This window comes from Malaya genurostris, chromosome 3 (genome assembly GCF_030247185.1).
Source record: "Malaya genurostris strain Urasoe2022 chromosome 3, Malgen_1.1, whole genome shotgun sequence".
Classification (NCBI taxonomy): domain Eukaryota; kingdom Metazoa; phylum Arthropoda; class Insecta; order Diptera; family Culicidae; genus Malaya; species Malaya genurostris.
In genome coordinates, this window is record NC_080572.1 from 202,020,378 (window position 1) to 202,041,993 (window position 21,616).

A 21,616-nucleotide genomic window follows, 5' to 3' on the forward strand; every position below is an offset into this window, starting at 1 on the left:
GATAGTGGACATTAATTATTACTCTGTTATTCTGCACACTTGGTGCACAGAAAGTGGTGTCACGTACAACGAAATTGAAAAACGGGTAAAAGTGCACCACCTCAGTGTCAAAAATATTATCGAGAAGTTCGGTAAGACCCTTTCCATGAAGGATTTGCCCCGATCCGGTAGGAGAACGGGTCCCAGGAAAAACCCATCGGCGTCGACGCGGGATTTGGCCAAGCAGTTCAACACCAGCATCGGGATGATTCAACGGATCAAAGTTCGGAACTCCCTGAAAACGTGCAAGAAACAGAAGGTGCCGAAAAAGTCCCTGGTACAGCAAGTTCAGGCCAAAACAAGAGCGCGAAAATTGTATAACCGGATTCTACAGAATAAAGACGGATGCATCCTGATCGACGACGAAACCTACACCAAGGAAGACTCGAGCGCTGCCCGCACCGCAATATTATACGAAATCGGTGTACCAGGACCTGGACGACGCTGACACCACGGTGGCGATGGAAAAGTTTGGGCAGAAGGTGTTGGTCTGGCAAGCAATTTGTACCTGTGGTTTGCGGTCGTCGATTTTCTTCACGAAGGGCACAATTAACGCCAAGGTGTACGAGGAAGAATGTTTGAAGAAGAGAATGCTGCCACTGTACAGAAAGTATAAGGCTCCTCCTCTCATCTGGCCGGATTATTCTTCAGCTTACTACGCCAACTCCGTTCTACAGTGGTTGTCAAAACATAATGTACAATTCGTGGAAAAGGACATCAACCCACCGAACTGCCCGGATCTTCGGCCAAATGAAAGGTATTGGGCAATTGTCAAGCGGCACTTTCGGAAGTAAGGCACAGTGTCCCAAAACATGCAGCAATTAAAAAAAAACTGGACAGCTGCCACCAGGAAAGTCACAAAAGTAACTGTGCAGAATTTAATAAAGAATGTCAAGTCGAAAGTGCGAGCGTTTCACAGAAACTAGGATTTCCTTCAATATAATCAGTGAAATGCATAAAAATGTAATTTTTCTACAATATATCGAAAACTGATGTCAAAATATGTTTTTTTTTCGTTTTTTTTTGTCAATAATCAATGTTGCTAACTACTTTTCGATACACTCCTTATTACCATGTAACTCCGGAACCGAAATGAAATTCAATAGCAGGCTATGAGACCATAAAATCTCTAAAGCTTAGTTTGTGAAATTAGTTTTAGCCATCTCTGAGAAAAGTGAGTGCATATTTTTGTTACACAAACACACACTCACACACATACACACAGATATTTGCTCAGTTCGTCGAACTGAGTCGAATGATATATGACTCGGTTATAAAGTCGGTTTTCGCAGTGATTGCATAGCCTTTCTATATGAGAAAGGCAAAACGTGCTTTGTCGGTTATGTCACTTATACCATCATATCTCCGGAACCAAATGTCACCAGTAGCTTCCAAATAAGCCAAATCTTGTTTAAATCGGTTAAGCTTTTTCGAAAAAATTGCGCAAAAAAAAACAACGCGTTTTGTTTTGTGAATTCAATGATGAATAAACTTGAATTTGATAAAAAAGTTCAGTTTTGTAATGACTGAATATTGAACAAACCAAACAATGACATATATTAAACAAGCCAAATGAATGACAAACTCACAGAAAAGATGATTTTTGTCTTTGTCATATAAAAAAGATTATACAATCGCTGTGAAACCAGACTTTCGAACCGAGGTCCGAGTGTCAAATACCCTTTGACTAAGGTTAGGTTTAAATGAAAGGTCCCGTGGTCCATTACGTGGTCATCCGGATCCGACTTCCTGGTCCGGAAATATAGGGTAAAGTGTGTAAAAAATTATATACCATCACTAAAAAGGGCGAAAAACGTAAAAAAATTCTAAACTCGCCTTAAAACTACTCTAATTGATAGTTTTTATCAGTAGACAGTAAAAAAACCGATTTCGGCTATTTTTTCAAGAATCGAAAAAAACTATTTTGAAGAATACCATAGTATTGTGACAGTATGATTGATATGAGAAAGGCATCATTATACCGATATATGGATTATGACAGGTTTTTAGAAAAAGCTACACTCAGAGGCAGGGCTTGAACTTTCGTTCCTATGCAATCCGTGCATACGCTTTTACCATTTCCGCCACCCTGAGCGGTGGTTGGCACAGCTCTATAGCCGCACCGAGTTAGTAAGCGTAAATCGAACAATTATCTTAATCCTAACCGCCTCACGACCGGTACCTCTTATCCAAACATCTTCTCTGTCCATCAGACAACAAGCACTATTCCTCTCGCTCTATACCAATTTTCCGCTAAAGCACTGGGTAGGAGAATATGTCTAAATAATCGTTTCTAGCCTTGTCTACGACTGGCACACGCTGTCTGGCTTTTTGTCAGCGACAGACCCTATGAAGGCTGTTTGATCGTCCAGCCCTTTCACCACCAGAAGCAGATTGTAGCGGAAAATCAAACCGCAATTATTTTTAACGATTTTTTTTTTTTTTTTGGTTGGTTTGACGTAAAGTTGCCATAACTAAGTCTTAGGCTTATTATCCAAAGCCCAGGGAATTTTAGTTCCGAGTATTTTATGGCAAAAACTCGCTGCTAAAATTACCACAAAGTATTTCCGTGGAAGTTCAGTTACAATAATATAAGAATAGCAAAATTATATCATTAAGATATACTCCGATCAATAGGTTTTATCATTTTGATAAGAACGATAAACACTGTACTGTAAATCTATTTACAGTAGGCAGTAATCGTGCAAAATTTGTTCCGTTATCTATATGATTGCTACTAGAAGTCCCACCCATAGGTTTATCGTACATTTACTGCAATGGAATGAATCGAATCGTTACAATTTAACGGTTGTCAATTTATATCTGATGGTATTATTGATTTCTGCAAAAAAGGACAGTATTCCGTGTATAATTGTTTTCGGTCGAAAAACGAACGCAGAACATATTTACTTGATGTTCAAATTTATTTTATTGATGGCACATACTTGAAAATTCAGAAATAAATTATTTAATTGCAAAGATGTCTGTTTCGAACAAACAACGAAGGATAAGGACTATGAGAGGATTTTGTACTCGATCTTTGATATCGATAAGGATGTTGATTATCGTGATAATGGCTTGGAAGATTGAAACGTAAATTCGCACCAAGAAATGTCGTACTAAGACTGGAAAAAGACCGGAAAGTTTTCATACTGCAAATGAATGATTGAAATATTCATACCCGGAACAAAAACAGATGTACATTCAGTTTTATGTGTCCTCTACTGTGTCTCGGCTTCAGGTGTGAGGAGTAATCAAATTTCAACCGCACGCTGACTGATCGGATGAGAAACGAACACATATTCTCAGACGAAAACGTGGCGTATAAAAGCTTAATAGTATGTGAGCCAACCGGGGTCGTGAAGAAAGCTTCTAAAAAAATCACCTACTTGAGTTGACGAGGAACTAAACAACAAAAAAAAGCTGCACACGTCACACGATGCGTGATTAAAAAACTTCGCTGCTTCTTGGGGAAAGCTACGCGTGGATGGTTTCCTAGTTATCTATTCTGCTTCTGTCTGGTGCGTGCTTCCAGCAGAGCATACTTCAAGTAATCAATCTTATATTGTTTGAAGTCGAGTAACTAGTTTCAAGCTCAATATAGTTGCAACTTGAATAGCATAATCAATCATTGAATAGTTTCACCCACCTGTTTCTCTGCCTTAGAACCTTCACCTTCGACGGAAGACGCGTCCGAACGTAGTAATCTAGTTTCCCACTCAGTTCCTCGTTAGTACTGCCATCGTCTACCAGAATAATTTCCTGTAGCAGACGTGAATCGGCTGTGTTCAGGACACTGTGTACTGTTCGAACCAGAACAGAGTATGGTTCATTGTAGAAGATAATAATAACACTAGTCGTAGGCAGATTGGCTACATCGTACGTTTTCCGTCTGCAGGCCGGATGCCGCTCGTCGGGAGGAGTCCGATTATAACTGAGGTGTTCGCTCAATTCCTCATTCAAAGCGATTGTAGCTAATTGTTTCTCGCCAATCTCCTTTGCTTCTCCGCTCAGCTCCACACCTTTGCCATTATCGCCAAGGCCGCGTTCCTGCTTGGCAAGGTCGGCTAGCACCAGTTGCTCGAAAAATTGATCCTGACCACCAGTCCCCACCGCCACAAGTATATTGCCCCGGTTCAGTGTTCCCACTAAGCCGTTCGCAATCGGAATACTGTTTGGGCTACTGTTACCATTCAGATTTTTGAAGTAGAACAGAACAAATAGCGCAAGTATTAGCACCAGGATCAGCTTAGAGTATAGGTTGCGCCGGATGCTGAGTCCTCCGCGGAAGAACATTACTACAGTCGCATTTGTACTAGGATAAAGGTAAGGAGTTCCAGACTTACAACCTTTTGTCACTACGAATGCATCACTTTTCTACCGAATTTCGATTCTTCTTCACTCATCAATAAACACAAAGCAGGCTCATACTGTTGAATGTGTCAACCACGTTTGCAAAAAAAAGAGATAGATATTCAAAGGAATGATTCCTTATTATCTGAAACAATCAACACCTTTGCTCTTCGCGCAAACAATTCAAATTACGAGAAGCAGTTCATGACCGAAAACTTCCTAATAATTTTAGCTAGGAAAATAATCATAACATTCAGATTCTTTTTCACTTTGGAAAAAGAAGAAAAAACATAAAAATACGGTTACGACGCGATGCCTATGCAACTAACGGCAAACCCACTACACGACTCAAACGATGGACGGGAACTGACCAGAATCATCATCGGATGAGTACAGATATTCGAAGATAAAAAGAGAGAAAGGGCTTTTGTTGACACACTCATTCATGGTCATCATGACCAGAGATGCCATTTATACAGATTTATCTGTATTATACAGATTTTTATATACGCATACAGATTTAATACAGAGTACAGATTTTATACAGATTTTCTAAATTTTATACAGATTTCACAAAAAGTAAGATAGAAAAAATTAAACTATTTCTCCTGAGCTATCTATTAGTTTCAGGTCATACAACTCTCAGTCTGACATAGTGTGTGTTATTTGTCCGTTGATTAATAAATTTTTATCTTGAATGAAGATCTTTCATGCAGATGATGAAACCTAAAATACATTTATAATTTGAAACCAATTTGAGCTGATGTTCAAGGAACTCGTGGCATAATGAAACTTTGTCAGACTGAGAGTTGTATGACTTAACTTGACGTTGAGTATTGAGTGTTAGATTCCAAGTCAACTTATGTAGTCAACATTTTCAAACTATAAAATTTCGTCGATGAATTGGGTGCAATGAGTTACGAAGTTATGAAGAATAAATGCTCAATAAATCTCTTATCCTTTAATCATAATGTATTGGAATAACATCTTTTAGCATTATTTTATTGTAAAAATTTCATATTATTAGTAAATACAGATAAATACAGATTTTTTATACAAAGCAATACAGATTTTCTATGAAAATATCTGGCATCTCTGATCATGACACAGGAAGAGTTGGATTCTGCTTAATCTATCAGAACCCTACACAGAAAATAAAAACTACGTATTATTAGATTTCTTTTTACTCAATCATGTGTTGTTTGAATCAAATCTCTCATTCGTTCTCGCCATTGTTGTCAAAACACAAAGAACAAAACCATCAAACAGCGAGAGTTTCGTACAATAAGCTAGAGTTAAGTAAACCTAAATCAATCTAAAATTGAGTTAATTGAATTCAGCCGTTTTAAAAATATAACTTATTTTTCCTCCAAAGACATCATATTAACAAGATATCCAGCTCTCTAATTTCCCGAACAAATCATTGGCAACATCCTTTTTTGCAAGCATGGCGCCCTCAGGCGAGTCCACATCGAATCTCATATACATATAAGAAGGGAAAAGAAATGTCAAATTCGTGCGCGCCAAAATAGCAGCACTGCGCACCCATACAATTGACATGATATGTTGAATGTGACGCCGTGCGATGGCGTTGCTGAACTGAAGATTGATGTCGCTCCAAGCTGACAGGGTCTGACACCTCGCTCAATGCACAAAATAGATTAACTCCTAAATGATATTTATTTAAATGAAAACACTTTTTTATTTATATTTGAAAACGTACATTTTTAGTGTAAGTTATTTTTCTTCCTAATGAAAAGTTCAACAAAAGTGATTTTAAATCTTCCAATATATGTTCAATTAGGTTAGGTAAAAATACGTTCGGAATCAAAACTTGTCAGTTTTGAAACACTTATTTATGATGAATTTCTTACATATTCGAAAAAAATGGTGATAATGATTGATGATTGATAATTTCCAAAACAGGTTCATTAATTTTGAAATCTTTATTAACTCCTTGTCGGTAAGCATAGAAAAACGTCGCTAAAACACAAATACAATACCAAAAGAAAATAAATGTTTTCAAGTTTTGGGCAAAATATTTTGTGATCGGATTACTTTTAAGTGAATTAAAACCGTCTTATATTAATTAAATGGTAGGTTGGTTGAGTATATTAAACTACTTCTGCATTCAATTAGAAAAAGTCACAGAGTGTGATGCGAGATTAATCAAGGGAAACAAGGGTACAAGAAAATTACATTTTGAGTTAGCGTGAAAGTTTGCCCTTACGCCTTACACCATTTCATTAAACTTCAGTTAGAGGAATGAACAATACTGACTGAGGTAGACTTTTTTTTGTTGGTTTCCAAGCAAATTTGGACAGTTTTTGCTGGAATTTTAGAGAGACCTGCCCATTCACTAGTTCTTAATATTAAAAAAAACTTGATTATTTCAATTTCTAGGTTCAGTTATTTAAAACTTTAATTTGAAAATATGCACAATCGAAGAAGTAGAAAAAAACGAATTGGCAATTCAGTTCACTTTTTCTTACTATTCTATTCGATTTACTAATCAATCGGTTTGAGGCGGAATTAATTTTAAATCGGTTTTTGCTTTTGAATCAGCATTAATGAGCATTTAATATCACGCAGAAAAATTAATTTTCAATTTAAACATATTGCGCTTTGAATTCAAAGAAATTTTTATTTGAATCAATGCCAATTTTAATTTATTTTTGATTCAAATACATTAGATATTCACTTCAAAACAAATCATTTTTGTTTCTACACGCAAAGAACATTTATCTACACGCAAAATGAACATTTATTTCAAATAGATTTTGCTTCGAATTCCAATATATTTTATTTCCATTTGGATCTAATTTCATTTCACTTGGAATCAAATAAAATTGTTATTTGATTCAAAACAAATAAGTTTTGTTTCTACAATCTTGCTTTCTTGAGATGTGTAGATTGAATAATATACTTTTTTAAATTCATTCAATTTTTATTTAAAATGAATTTTTGACGGATTATTGTGAATATATTTACTTAAAATAATCACTGTTGTTTTAGGGTTTTTTTTTAAAAGACCGCATCAGTAAGCGACAATTTCTTTTTCATTATTTTCTCTTCTATCAATCGCCCTGCCATTCTAACATTAACTTTTTACTTCTTTGACTGAAATGATGTCATAATTCTTACCTTAAATCTTCATAATCGCGCTTTAATCAATTATAAAAGTAGAAAGGATAAACTGCCACTAACTGATTCGGCCCATAAAAAATACATTGAGATCTGTTAGGAATTTAGACTAAGTGGAAAAAGAATTGAATGAATTTTCCTGTGGTTCAGTTGTGAATAATTCATGCAATTCAATTGTTCTGATTTGTAATTCTGATGGAGTTAGTTTTGAGAAACTGTCTTTAAAACCATCTACCACGATCTGAGTTAAGATGCGCTTATCAGATCTCGTCAACAGAGATGGCGTTTCACCAGAGTGATACACGCTAGAGTCAGATTTTTGTCACACCGAGGATGCAAAAAACGAAGCACCGCACAAAGAGGAAAGCGCACTTCTTCTCAGTGTCGAATAGACAGCATTTGAGTGTGTGCTTGTGGTTAAAGCAGCTGGTGCGAGTGAAACACATTCTCTTCGCATAAATCGCTCACACGCGCTCTCGTCTAAATACACCCAAGTGACCACTGGCGCGTGATGGTGAGCGAACACTTCTGTGAACTTCAATTAATAGAGAGTAGATCTGGCCTTGCTACGCAAACCATACAGCAGAGTGCTCACCGGCGTGTACATCTCTGTGAAAGTATCTGCATCCACCTCAGAGAATTTATTAGCTAATGCTCTAGCACTTTGGTGCGATTCAGTGGAAGAGGTAAAAGGAAATAAACAAACGCACTCATGATGCGTGCACACTTTACACAACAGTGGTGTATAAATGTGAAAGAGAAGAGCTCTCGTTGAAGTTGTCAGTGCGAGGGGAGAAATTTTTCTTGCTCTTCGTCACACAGAGGAGATAGACATCTCTGCTCGTCAAATACATCATGTGTTGATACTTTTCTAGTATGGTTTTCCCTCTTGTAGATATCTTGATTAAAAACAAGGCTGTGTAGGCTGCTTTTGTTACGTCGGTTGATTTGTTTGAACTTTGGTTTGATTACTAAGGTTTTTCTTCGATTGTTAATACCATGGAAGCATTTTGTACATTCAGCTAAATATAGTTGCGGTATTTATTCCTGGTCCTCCTTTCGTTCAATATTTTTTAATAACTCTATTGTGAAAGCGTTCTCTGAAAATAATACAAATATAAGTTTCCTGTACATACATAATTCATAATATGCCTTACCTATAGAAGTATTCACTATGGTATCACACAATTCGAGGGATTTCAAAAAATCAAAAGTAGTGTTAAATATATAGAAATCAATTAGCATTAATATTTGATTTAATGGTAATATTTTAGAATCAATATTCGCTGGCATTTGATTCAAGGACTAATAAATTTGAATGAATTTGAATCTAAGACTCAGTATATTTGATTCAGTTGAATTCAAGAGTCAAAATATTTAATTCAAATATATCATATTATGTATTTGGATGAAAAGAAAATTTGTTTGAACATAACTTTTAATTTGAATTTATACCACCCCATATTTGATTCAAATACATTTAATGTACTGTAACAAGCATTTGAATCAAATAAATTTTTATTTGATTTAATAAAATTTTCAACTTGGAATCAATATCTTAATATATTCAAATCAAATATGCATTGCCACACTAAATTTAATTCAAAGAGAGTTTTATTCGACTCAAATGGTAATTCAAAAATATTTTTATTTGATTTAAACAAATGTTAGAGGTTGATTTGAAGACTCAGTATATAAGAATCTAATGCGTTCTATTTCTCTGCGTGTACTGAATTCTAAATGGAATTCTGTATGAAAATTCTTCGTCCACTCGGATTTGATTCGGAATATATTCTGAACTGATGATATAGGTACCCTCTTAGAAAAAAAACGTTCAACAATAGTCCTTAATTGGTGCAATACGTTAGAATCCAATGAAAGTCCAATGAAAGTCCAATCAATCGTTCAACGGGAGTCCAACACGAGACATTCGTTTGCCGATTTTGAAACAGACCTTTGAACCGAGTGCCATTTTTTTCGTTCAACAAACCCGGCAGACAGAGGTCCATTGTTGATCTATTTTTAATATGAGGAGTTGGAGCCCCGTTGGACTTGTTTTACTGCAGAATTTCTGAAGTTTTTTGCACTTATTTTTTTAAACTAACACTACATACCTGCACAATATTTCAACTTCACGTAGAATAACAACAAATTTTCTTTCTATGTCAAGGTAACACTCAATTTTCACACTATTTTTACAAGAGAAAAAACAACAACAAACCGTTCCAGCAAACTGAACTAATATTTCGTGCAATATGTCGCTCAACAAGCGCTCAAAGACCAACATAATAGAACGGCCTGCTGAGAGGGTAAGATCATTTTGTTATCGTTAATTTTAATTGGAAAAGTCTAGTTTTGAGTACTTTCAATTACGCGTGTCGTATACTAATGGGAATTTGTAAGGTTTCATCAATATAAATATTGGATTTAAATTCATACGTCACGTCACTTATTGTAGGAAAGGACTCAGATTGTAGTTTTCGTTCCTTGGGCGATATTATTCGGTACACATAATTTAAGAGACAGTTTTCACAGAAAACATGAGTGAAAAATCAAGTAATCCCTATGATATGGATAGTGCCAGCTTTGATCCAGATCGCTATTTACAGAAACTCTTGAAGGTATGGCCGTTCTACAACTATTTCGTCAATCAAATTATAATTTATGCATACATTGTCTAATGTTACATAGGAATGTTCATTAAAGCAAATTATGGACACAGAAGCGGCAATCGTTCGTCAAACGCAGACACTACATAGTGACATGCAAACGTTGGTGTACGAGAACTACAATAAGTTTATATCAGCTACTGATACAATCCGTAAAATGAAAACCGACTTCAAGAGCATGGAAACCGAAATGAATCTGCTTGTTTCTAATATGTCATCGATTACGGAACGTAGTGAAAAGATAACCGATACATTACAGGAAACAAGAAGCCAACTGACCAGACTTTCCGGGAAACATCAATTGTTGAAAAAACTACAGTTTTTGTCGTCTCTTCCGGCCAAACTCAAGACATTAATCGAGGACGGCAACTACCAGCAGGCTGTTCAAGAATACACCCACGCGCAAAAAGTTCTTCAGCAGTACGGTAAACAACCGTCGTTCCAGGGAATTCAGGAAGATTGTGTTAAGATTTTAGAGGATCTGAAGAAAGTCCTCAAGCAGGAATTTCAGAAAACTGGTAAAACAGCACAGTCACTTACACAAATTGGGGAATTGCTACTGCAACTGGATGAAAGTCCATCTGCATTGGCGAAGGAGATGCTTGAATGTGCCACAAAGCGACTGCATGAACAGATCGTGATGCTACAGGATCAAACCGATCGGGATATGATCGAGTTTATTGATCTGGGAATAGAAGGATTTCTGAACGATTTGACATTGGTGATCAGCTCGTACAACGATATGTTTTTATCGAAGCATATTGAACAGGAATCAGACGATTTTGATGAGATTGCTCGAATTGATTTAAACAACTTTGTGAGCAAAAATATCAATGAATACCTGGCACTAGTGCAGGATCGTGCCGAGGTGGAAATAGGCCACGGAGATTCACAGATTATTTTAAGAGGCTTGGATCGTCTTCATCGCCGTTTGACGGCTATGAAATCACTTTGTCGAGCGGTTGATATGGACAAATCTGGAATTGACATAATAACAAATGCGGCATATCAACTTTGTCAATCGCACAAAAAATCTCTGAAGGATCACTTCTCAGACAATTTGAGCTCGATTCGATTGGCATTGGTTTCGGTTAAGCCGGAAACATCTTCTACGACATCATCATCACAATCTGGGCTGAAGGAATTGATCTCTAATTTGTATGTCTCGACGATAGAAAAGGTAAAAGGACTGCTGCAAGATCTGCTGATATTTCTTCAACCGGAATGGTCATTTAATTTGAAAGCGGATCCCAAAGGAGCAGCATGTGTCGAAAGTATACGGGAAGGTTTACTGGTAGGCTTTTTGCGGCATATCTCGAGCACCATGAATGGCTTTGGTAACATTAATTCGAACAGTCCTCCGACTTTGCTGTTGATTTTGTCCAAAATGTGTTTGGAAATGGACAAGCATGGTGTGCATGTTCTGGTATGTAAAGTCGGAATTAACGATAAAGTTGTATTCTGAGAATTATCATTTTTTTTGTAGATTTCGCTGGTAGACGAGTTGTACGATATTGATTCGGAAAACAGTGCAACTCTGGTTCACGAATCGGAACTCTGTTCGGAGATGCGTGATTCCGCTCAGCTGCTGCTGGATTCGTACGTTCGGCTGCAAGGTTTGAATCTATCACAAATGCTTCGCAAAAGCGTCGAAACTCGCGATTGGCTCAACTGTCTTGAACCTCGTTCGGTACGAGCCGTCATGAAGCGTGTTGTGGAGGAACTGTCTCTCATTGATGCCGTACTTGGGGAACTTTACGACAGCAATGATATGCGAACGGCAGCTAGTAGCGACTCAAGTCGGAAAACACACTTCAGTTTGACCGCCTCCAAGCAACCTCAGTACCGGTCGACGTGGTCCACCTACACACCGTCGCAGATGGATAGTACTTTCGTGTCAAACATTCATCGGTTGTTTTCCGAAAAAATCGAAATATTCAGTTCGGTTGAATTTTCCAAAGTGTCCATTATGACCGGAATAATTAAAATATGTTTGAAGACGCTTCTGGAATGCGTTCGACTGAGAACATTCAGCAAGTATGGGCTACAGCAAATACAGGTTGATGCTCACTTTCTTCAGATGAATCTTTGGCGGTTTGTTACGGATGAAAAGTGAGTATAAAAAGTAGCATTGATTTTTTTAAAATAAAATATGAACCCCAATGTTTTTCATTCTAGTCTGATTCATGTATTGCTGGATGAAATTCTTGGTTCAGCTGTACTGAGATGTTTGGAGCCAATACTGATGGAACCTAATGCTGTGGAAATTATTTGCGAGCGCAATTAAATGGCAAGATTTGAAGTAATTAAGTATTAACTTTGGTTTATAATTATTGTATATAAAATATAAAAGATGAAACACATTTTGTTTTTTTGTAATAGTAAAAAGGAAGCTAACAGTGACCCCTCCGTGGTTGATGGGCTTGACGGTATTGCAAACATCATCAGATACGATTAATTATTGTTACAATTTAATATAAATATGTGTTATAACTTTTAGTTTAATTATTGAGTTTATTGAGTGAGGCATGAAACGATTTGAATAAGATGTTGATTGCAATACGCTCCAACATCCGGGGTTGGAGAGGCCGGTAGGGCTTAACTGAGCTCTTTTTTATGTTTCATTTTCATACTACCGGCCCTTATTACCGATGTGAAGTGGAAATTAAGCGAAATGAACGAACCCCACTCAGGTTTCACACGATAACGGAATAGTTGAATGGTGAATTAAGTTCATCTTTGATGTTTATTCTGTGAGGTTGTGTCGTGCTCGTGTGGGATCTGATGGATGAGGTGATATGTGAGTGAAGTATAAGTGAAGTGGAATGCAAGAACGGTAATAAAGGCCACCGTTTCAGCTCAGGACTAACGATCGACCAATAAAAGAGATAGAAAATGGGTGACGGCACCCCTATTCATCTCAAATCCATTAGTCATTTCATATATGAAAACCATTGGTTAGAGCGAGATCTGTTGTGTCTGTTCGATAGATTGACTTCGAGAGTGAGATGAGGTTAGGAGTATTTCGCGTCGCTATAACAGCGATATCGTACATTTTCTGAACTACTTTTATGCGGTATTGCTTATCAGAGATGAAGCAAAGATTTTGTATTTGATTTCATGACAATTCATTTATTGAAAGTCGAGTAATCGGTAGAATAATATGGTGACTCTATTAATGAAATGACTATTGGCACAATGAATTTAGTTAAAATCTATTCGAATTTATCTATTAGAATTATTATGTATTAGAATTTACTAATTAATCAATGTTACAATATTTGTGTGTGAAATACATATTTGTAAATATGTATATGTATGTACACATGTGTGTATATGTATGTATATATGTGTGTACGTCAGTATGCCTTGGTGCCTGTATATATTTATACATGTATGTATGTATGCGTTGTATCAAACCGTATATTATGATACCTTTCGATTGTGAGTGAAATGTTGATTGCATTACGCTCCAACATCCGAGGTTGGAGAGGCCGGTAGGGCTTAACTGAGCTCTTTTTATGTTTTATTTTCATACTACCGGTTCCTATAACCAGTGTAGAAGTAGAAGTTAAGTGGAGTGAACGTATTCCAATTGGGTTTCACACGATGACAACAGGTGAACGGTGAATCGAGTCCATATTTGACGTTTATTGGTGGTTTGTGTACAATGGATTACTGTGGTATGAGATAGAATATTGTAAAATAGAACGGAATAATAATGACTTAACCAATGGGCAAACCACTGATAGCTGTCAAACGATGTTCACCCAGTTTGTATTGTGAGGATGTATCGTTTGAGACCTGATGGGTGAGATGATGTGTGAGTGAAATGTAAGAGTAAGTGCATGCAAGAATGGTAATAAAGGCCACCGTTTCAGCTCAGGACTAACGATCGATCATTAGAAGAGATAGAAATTGGGTAACGGTACCTCCATTCATCTCAAATCCATTAGTCATTTCATATACGAGAACCATTAGTTATAGTGAGCTCTGTTATCTCAGTTTGATAGATTAATTTCAGAAGTAACATGAAATTTGGAGCATTTTGCTTCGCTAAAACAGCAGTATTGAACCACTTCCGAACTACTGCTATCCGTTATTGCTTCTTAGAGACGATGCAAAGACTTTGTATTTATCACAAATCAATTATTAAAAGTCGAGTGATCGCTAAAATAACATGGTGACTCTACTAATGAGATGACTATTGGCACACTAGTTTTAGTTAGGATCTATCAGAGTAGAAATAGTAACTCAATGTTGTAATGCTTGCGTGTGGAATACATGTGGGTATGTATGCATGTGTGTATGTGTGTGACTGTGTGTGTATGTATGTGTTTTTGTGTGTATATACAATATATACATTTTACCGTGCTTTTGAGTGTGTTGTACCAAATTGATAGTGATGCATTTCGATTGTGGGTCAGGAATCAGGAATCAGAACAAATTGGCTCAAATGGCACGTTCCCCTTGATATTTGGAGATTTGTGCCTTGCCACTGTCAAGGATCAACTGAAGACAACTAAATGTGAACATGCTGTAGCAATACTTATGGGACCCAAGGGTCAATATAATTTAAATAAAAATGCATGTTCTCAGTTTTTTTCCCGTCAAACCATCATGACCGGCCGTACAAAGATGTCATTAAAAAAACACTAATCCTTTTTTGTCTCTCTTTTTTTTTTTTTCGGAAATGGATGACTGAGCATAACCAAGAAATTCGGAATAAAGAATAAGATACTCAAGAAAAGCAGGAACAAATGTGATAAATGTGGAGCTGAAAAATTGGAAAATAATTTAATTAACACTCTTAGGAAATCTTAGATACAAAATGGAACATCGGTAAGACTAAAAAGACCATTGCATACAACTAACTTTTACATTTCAGGGAATAAAATAACATCAGCAAAAGTACGGAATGGAAATAAAATAGAAGGACAACGAAAGACATTTACGAAACACAATTGAATAGAACACTGGAATTAAGGTAAAACAGAATATTAACTATGACCAAAGGTAAGAAAACCAACATGAATAAATAATAGAAACTGTTGGGTAATAATATAATTTCCTCATATTGAAAGAGGCGTTTATATGGCGCGCATGCGCTAATTCGGCCTAATACAAATTAACGGGGAGGGCAATACATTTTGGACAGGGCTGTAAAAAGCTGATTGGAACCCTTTCCCCACCAAAATGTAATATAAGGAAACTATAAGGAAGTAAAAAGGAAGCTAACAGTGACTTACTTATCTTACCTAGCAGCTCTAGCACTGGGGTGCCCTTTGTTGTATCAAGCATACGTCTCCATATAACTCGGTTCATGGCTGCTCGTCGCCAGCCACTCAAGACACGGAAGCTTTGTAAATCGTCCTCCACTTGATCGATCCACCTTGCTCGCTGTCCTGCATCCTGGTGACATGCCCAGCCCATCGTAGACGTCCGATTTTAGCTGTTCGTACGATGGGTTGCAACTCGTGCTTCACACGCCGTCTCAACGGTCTTCCATCTACACTTCGCCATAAATGGTCCGCGGCACCTTTCTTTCGAAAACACTAAGGGCGCGTTGATAGTCCAGGTCTCGTAGCCATAGGCGGAACATAGTCCAGGTTTCGTAGCCATGAACAGATAAAAATATTTTGTGAATTTACATTTATTTTCATGCACATATTTGGTGCAGGCAATTGAATGGGAAGTTATATTACGAAACTAAGCGGTTTGTAAATAAAGACTGTCCCAGAAAGTATGGACGCACTTTGATTTCAAAGCAAAGCCTTGGTATTACATTCCTGTAGAGGAATTTGACCTTCTGTTTCAACAAACTTCGCAGCCGATTCAGAGTGTACAGAACCATTGCATGGCTGGTGCTACGATCCTACTGACACTACGAATGTTTCCAGGTCGGGGCTCGAACATACGACAACTGGTTTGTAAGACCAGTGCCCTATGCATTGAACCGCCAACCCGGGACCACTTTGATTTCGCTGTAAATAATTCACAAGTGTTACATATTCAAATTTTATTCGATATACTGATAATATTAGACTACAACAACAGAATATTATTCTCAACATTTGCTACTTAGCCATTGTAGACTAGCTGGTGCAACTTCTTGCGAACGTTCCTCATTAAATTCCGTATAGACTTCTTGGCAACAAGTTTTGACACTTTTTTCCAATCTTTTTCGAACTGTCGAATGGTTTCGGCTGTCGAGATATGTTTCCTAAGATGTGCTTTCGTTAATGGCCAAAATTGCCTCAATTGGTCGAAGTTGTGGGCAATTTGGTGGATTCATGTCTTTTTGGGACGAAAGTGACATTTTTGGTAATATACCATTCTACCGTTGATTTCGAGTAGTGGCAAGAAGCAAGATCTGCCCAGAAGACAACAGGATCCTTATGGCTTCGAATCATGGGTACAAGTCGTTTTTGTAAACATTCCTTGATGTATATTTCGCTGTTCATTGAAGCAGTGGCGATGAAGGGTTTCGAAATCTACCGCAGCTACAAATTGCTTGCCAGACCATAGCTTTCTTGCAAATTTTTCGACTTCAATCGATGTCTCGGGCTGGTTTAACACTTGCCCTTCTCGCACTGTATAGTTTTGTGGTCCCGGCAAGGATTTGTTATCGAATTTGACGTAGGTTTCGTCGTCCTTGATTATGCTGTTCAAATTTCCAGCAAGAATCGTATTGTACAGCTTTCGAACTCTCGGCCTGATCGATGCTTCTTGTTTCGGACTACGTTTTGGTTGTTTCTGCTTTTTATAGGTTCGAAGATTCAAACGTTCTTTAGCACGAAGAACATTTGACTTCCAAGTGCCCACTTTTTTGGTCACAACCCGAACTGAAACCTCCTTCTTTTGCTCGAACGCCTTCAGTATACGTTTATCCAACTGAGGGACCTTTTTTTCGACCCGTTTTCGGTTTATCCTCAAAGGTGTTACCCTCACCGAACTTCCTGATTTCATTTCGCACGGCTTTTTCACTTACTCCTTCCATTTTTGCTATCTTTCTCAGTGACAGTCCACGTTCTGTGCACCATTTGTACACAATTCGACGTTGTTCTGCTGAAAGTCCACGCATTTCGAAACAAACTAATGAAAACGAATAAACAACTGCACAAGTGGTTAGAGAAGAGGGAAACAACAAGACGTAGCCATAAAAATTGACGTGGGTACGTTGTATTCACGACACTTCTGGAGTACTTGTTTTATCGCGAATGTGCGATCCGAAGTGGCGCAGGCCCCAGTGTTATAAAATGTCCTCCTATAAAATATTGAGATATGCATTAATATCTTTTCATCGAGAATGTGAGTTTTTCAGTGAATAGCGGTTGAGAGTCAGATTCAAGAATGAAAAAATGAAAGTTTGAGAATCACATTTGGTGGAAGCGATAAAAATTTATTGTTGAAAACACAGTTTTCAATACATCCACACAACTCCACAACAATGATACGTTGTTCCCCTTGAATTGTCAAAAGAGAAAAGAAATAGTATTTGCATCCGAAATTATTGGCGTAATGCAATTGTGAATCTACATTTTTGATCCACACAACGCTTCATTTTGTTTTAATACACGTAAAAACTATAAATTAATACATTTAGAAAAGATTAGAAAATAATACAATAAGATTAGACTTCACCGCTCTGTAATTTTATTTTGACGAAAACTTATGGTAAACATAAGAAATAACCAGTATTTCAGCTCATCACAAATTTTTACAAAAATTATGCAATTTTTTACCGGAACATCAGTTAGATGCAAGTTTTTATTACAGAATTCGGTAAATAAATATACAATTGATTCGGTGAATCACCTAAATGCTCCGTACGTCAGTGTAAGCTAATCCATTCGATACTTAAAACCTAGTTCTAAAATATAAGCTATCTTTAGTAAATTTTCCATGAGTTACATCAAGTGTCGAGGGTGATTTATTGATAAAATCTAATGAATTGGGGTAGAGAAATTTCGTACGTGCAGTGTGCGTTATTCCATTTGGTTTCCCTGACTCTTTTTCGTTCATATGATAAGCTAAATTTAGAAACTATCGAAGATTTAATGACGATTTACAGTAGAATCTCATAAAATCGCTTCAATCGCTTAGCGCATAAATGTAAAATGTGTCGTCATATGACATGTGAAAGTGTCATCACATTTGAATCTTAAGTGTGGACATGTTGATATCGAATTTTTTGGATATTAGACTAAAGTGTGTAACTTTATGAAACAGATTAATATCATAACTTGAAGTGTAGCCGTATTGATGTGAATATGTTTCCTCAAACAGCTTTATAGTATCTGATAATAGCGGTAGTAATACATGTCAAACATATAAATTAAAAAGTTTTGAGCAAAATGGCTGCAAGAATCTTCGTGCAACTGATTGCGACTGATTTAGTAGGCTTTGAACTATATATTTTAGTTTTCACTTTTTTTTCGGTTTTTAACGATATCAAACTAACTAGAAAACCTGTTTTAATCCATTATTATATGCACTTCCGGCACCGGAACCCGAGAATCGAAGTCGGTTCGTACGGCCACCAACTAACATGACACACAAAATCTACTAGTACGCACTGTAAATTACGATTTAAATGTTTGTTGAATCCAAAAATAGGCACTAATTTTTGGTAGGACCATAAGAGCTTTCAAGTGACTCTAAGATTGGGAATAACGGTTATGTTAGTGTAGAATTTTTTTTTACGGTTTTTATTTTACCGGTTTAGGTGACGGTGTACAATACAACACACTTTACCCTATAACTCCGAAACCGGAAGTCGGATCCGGATGAAATTCGAGAATTCCGTATGGGACCGGAGGACCTTTCATTTGAATCTAAGTTTGTGGAAATCGGTCAAACCATCGCTGAGAAAAGTGAGTGAGATCTATTTTGGTATATATAACCACTATTTCCGGAACTTCCGGAGCCGGATACCGGGAACCAGGATAGCCGGAATCGGTTTGTTTAGTTGCCTACTGATAATGACTATCGATTTGTGTAGTTTTGAGACCAGTTTAGAGAATTTTTTGCATTTTTTGTTTCGCCGATTTAAGTGACGGTGTACAATATGTAACACACTTTACCTTATAACTCCGGAACCGGAAGTCGGATCCGGATGAAATTCAAGAATTCCGTATGGGACTGAAAGACCTTTCATTTGAATCTAAGTTTGTCAAAATTGGTTCAGCCATCTCCGAGAAAACCTAGTGAGATTATTTGACACATACACACACACACATACACACACACATACACACTCACTCACACACACACAGACATTGCTCAGCTCGATGAACTGAGTCGAATGGTATATGACACTTGGCCCTCCGGGCAATTTTCACTAGTCGGTTTTTCAAGTGATTGCATAACCTTTCTATATGAGAAAGGCAAAAATATGAAATTATACAGCCATAGTACTCAAGGAAGAGCAAGGATGTGAAGAATAAAGTGCGGAAAAGTGAGACGTGACAAGGGTCATTGAGTAAGCAGAAGGCTTCTTGTATCTAAACTTTTACCATCTACCAGAGGAGTCGGAGCAAGTTAAAATTGAAAAAATGACGCAAAAGTGCCTTTTAAAAACGTATTCCACAGTGAAAATAACTAAAAAGATTGCCCTGTATGTGTTTCCAGCATCAATGAGCGATATATGTATGCATCTGTTGAGTGTGAGGTGACTTGCAATTTTTACAATCGAACGATGAACTTCTGATGAACTTTTAAACTGTAAACAAGTACACGTCGACTGTCAAAAAAAGTTCATTCTGGTAATTTTCGTGAGGTTATGTCATGTTCGTGCAAAACCTAATTAGGTTTTTTATCGTGACGACACAAATGAACAAGTATTCATCCTTGACAGTTCAGCGGTACTGTTTAAAAACAAGCTTAAACAAAAATCGAAGAGCACATCTAAAACAATCATCTTTACACTTTGTAACTAGTCACTTTTATTTAATAAATATCAAAAACGCACCGTATCCAATCGTGAACAAATGTTTTAAAACTTTATTTAGGCGATACGGACCGTAAATAGTCTGATCCAATTTGTCAATAAACAAACAAAAGAAATTTCTGTTTACAAACAGTACTGCTGGACTGTCAAAAAGTGTTCATCCGATTGAGGTTAGCAGTGACGGTAAAAAAATCTAATAGGACTGTAAGTGAATGCCGTGGTGACCAAGTAAAGCGAAGCATGCTTGGTTTCTTCTAGTTGATTGGATTTTCTCTTCATGTATTTTCATATGCAGGGTAGTTTATTTGGTTAAATTTCTCCGGTTAAAAGCTGGCTACGGGCTCGAGTCCCGTTTCTGCGGTAACATTTTTTTAAATGAAATGATGGCTTAACCGATTTCAACAAACTTAAGCTCGTTTCAAAGCTAGTATTAGGCCATTGAAAACACGTTGTTTTTTACCGCTCAAATATGTATAAGGGTGCGAGTATTTTGGGATCCACTCTAATTTCGTAATTTGAGCTGAATATGGGTAAGGGGTGCTGCCCGACGGTTAAGGTTTGAAAATTTTCGATCTTGAAAAGTCACCATAGTGGGGAGTACATGAAATTTCCGAAATCGAAATTTTTTTTGATGCCAAACGTCTTAGAGTTGCATGAAACTTCGAGATTTAGCGCCATCTAAAAAAGATTTTTTTTTCAATCGACTTTCTGGAACTATTTTTTCCAGAAAGTCGATTTAAAAAAAAAAATTCGAGATGACACTAAATCTCGACGTTTCATGCAATTCAAAGACTTTCGGCTTCAAAAAACTAGAATTGCTGGAAAAACCGACTATCGAACGGAACTTCGGAGACCCATAGTGATATACACCAATCGACTCAGCTCGACGAGATCGGGAAATGTCTGTGTGTGTACTTTTCGAAGATACTTTTACCGCTGTTGTTTTTTTACCGCGCAAGTTTCGCGGAGATGGCTGAATCGATTTTAACAAGCCTAGATCCGTTTGAAAGCTATTGTTAGGCCATTCATAAAGTTTGAAGATTAACTGGCTGTGACATTTGTTTCCGGAGATATGATGGTATAAGTGACGGAACCGACAAAACGCGATGTTTTTTACCGCGCAAGTTCCTCGAAGATGGCTGAACCGATTTTAACAAGCCTAGGCTCATTTGAAAGCTACAATTGGGTCATTGATCAAGTTCGAAGATCAAATGACTGCGACTTCTGTTTCCGGAGATATGATGGTATAAGTGACTTAACCGACAAAACACATTGTTTTTTTACCGCTTTTATATTTAGGCAGAGAAAGACACTATCACACCACTAGGTGGATTAAGAGGGTTTTTTAATGTCATAGACAAATATTTTTTTTGAGATGTCACTAAATCTCGACATTTTATTCAATTCATTTTGCGTTAAACTATTTCGATGGGGCGAAAATATTGCAAATGTTATAAGA

At 37.0% G+C, this 21,616-nt stretch overlaps 2 protein-coding genes across 2 annotated transcripts in view; one reads left to right on the forward strand and one right to left on the reverse strand.

Moving 5' to 3' along the window:
* LOC131434416 (polypeptide N-acetylgalactosaminyltransferase 1) overlaps positions 1-4,748 on the reverse strand; it is a 64,155-nt gene extending 59,407 nt beyond the window's left edge. The window contains exon 1 of the mRNA XM_058601097.1: positions 3,689-4,748. Within this exon, the coding sequence (XP_058457080.1) occupies positions 3,689-4,335 (647 nt within the window). The 5' untranslated portion in view covers positions 4,336-4,748. The remainder of the gene's footprint in view (positions 1-3,688) is intronic.
* Positions 4,749-9,974: 5,226 nt separating this feature from the next.
* On the forward strand, positions 9,975-12,559 carry LOC131437976 (vacuolar protein sorting-associated protein 51 homolog). The gene is made up of 4 exons (XM_058607691.1): positions 9,975-10,157; positions 10,228-11,631; positions 11,692-12,317; positions 12,384-12,559. Exons 1-4 carry the CDS (start codon positions 10,077-10,079, stop codon positions 12,490-12,492), a joined length of 2,220 nt encoding a protein of 739 aa, XP_058463674.1. The 5' UTR covers positions 9,975-10,076; the 3' UTR covers positions 12,493-12,559.
* The last annotated feature ends 9,057 nt before the right edge of the window (positions 12,560-21,616 follow it).

What these genes read in the sequence shown, in the direction of transcription:
- LOC131437976 (XM_058607691.1), top strand. Translation starts at nt 10,077, where the DNA reads ATGAGTGAAAAATCAAGTAATCCCTATGATATGGATAGTGCCAGCTTT. An exon ending in AGCATGGTGTGCATGTTCTG is followed by an intron (nt 11,632 to 11,691) that starts GTATGTAAAGTC and finishes TTTTTTTTGTAG; the next exon opens with ATTTCGCTGGTAGACGAGTT. An exon ending in CGGTTTGTTACGGATGAAAA is followed by an intron (nt 12,318 to 12,383) that starts GTGAGTATAAAA and finishes TTTTCATTCTAG; the next exon opens with TCTGATTCATGTATTGCTGG.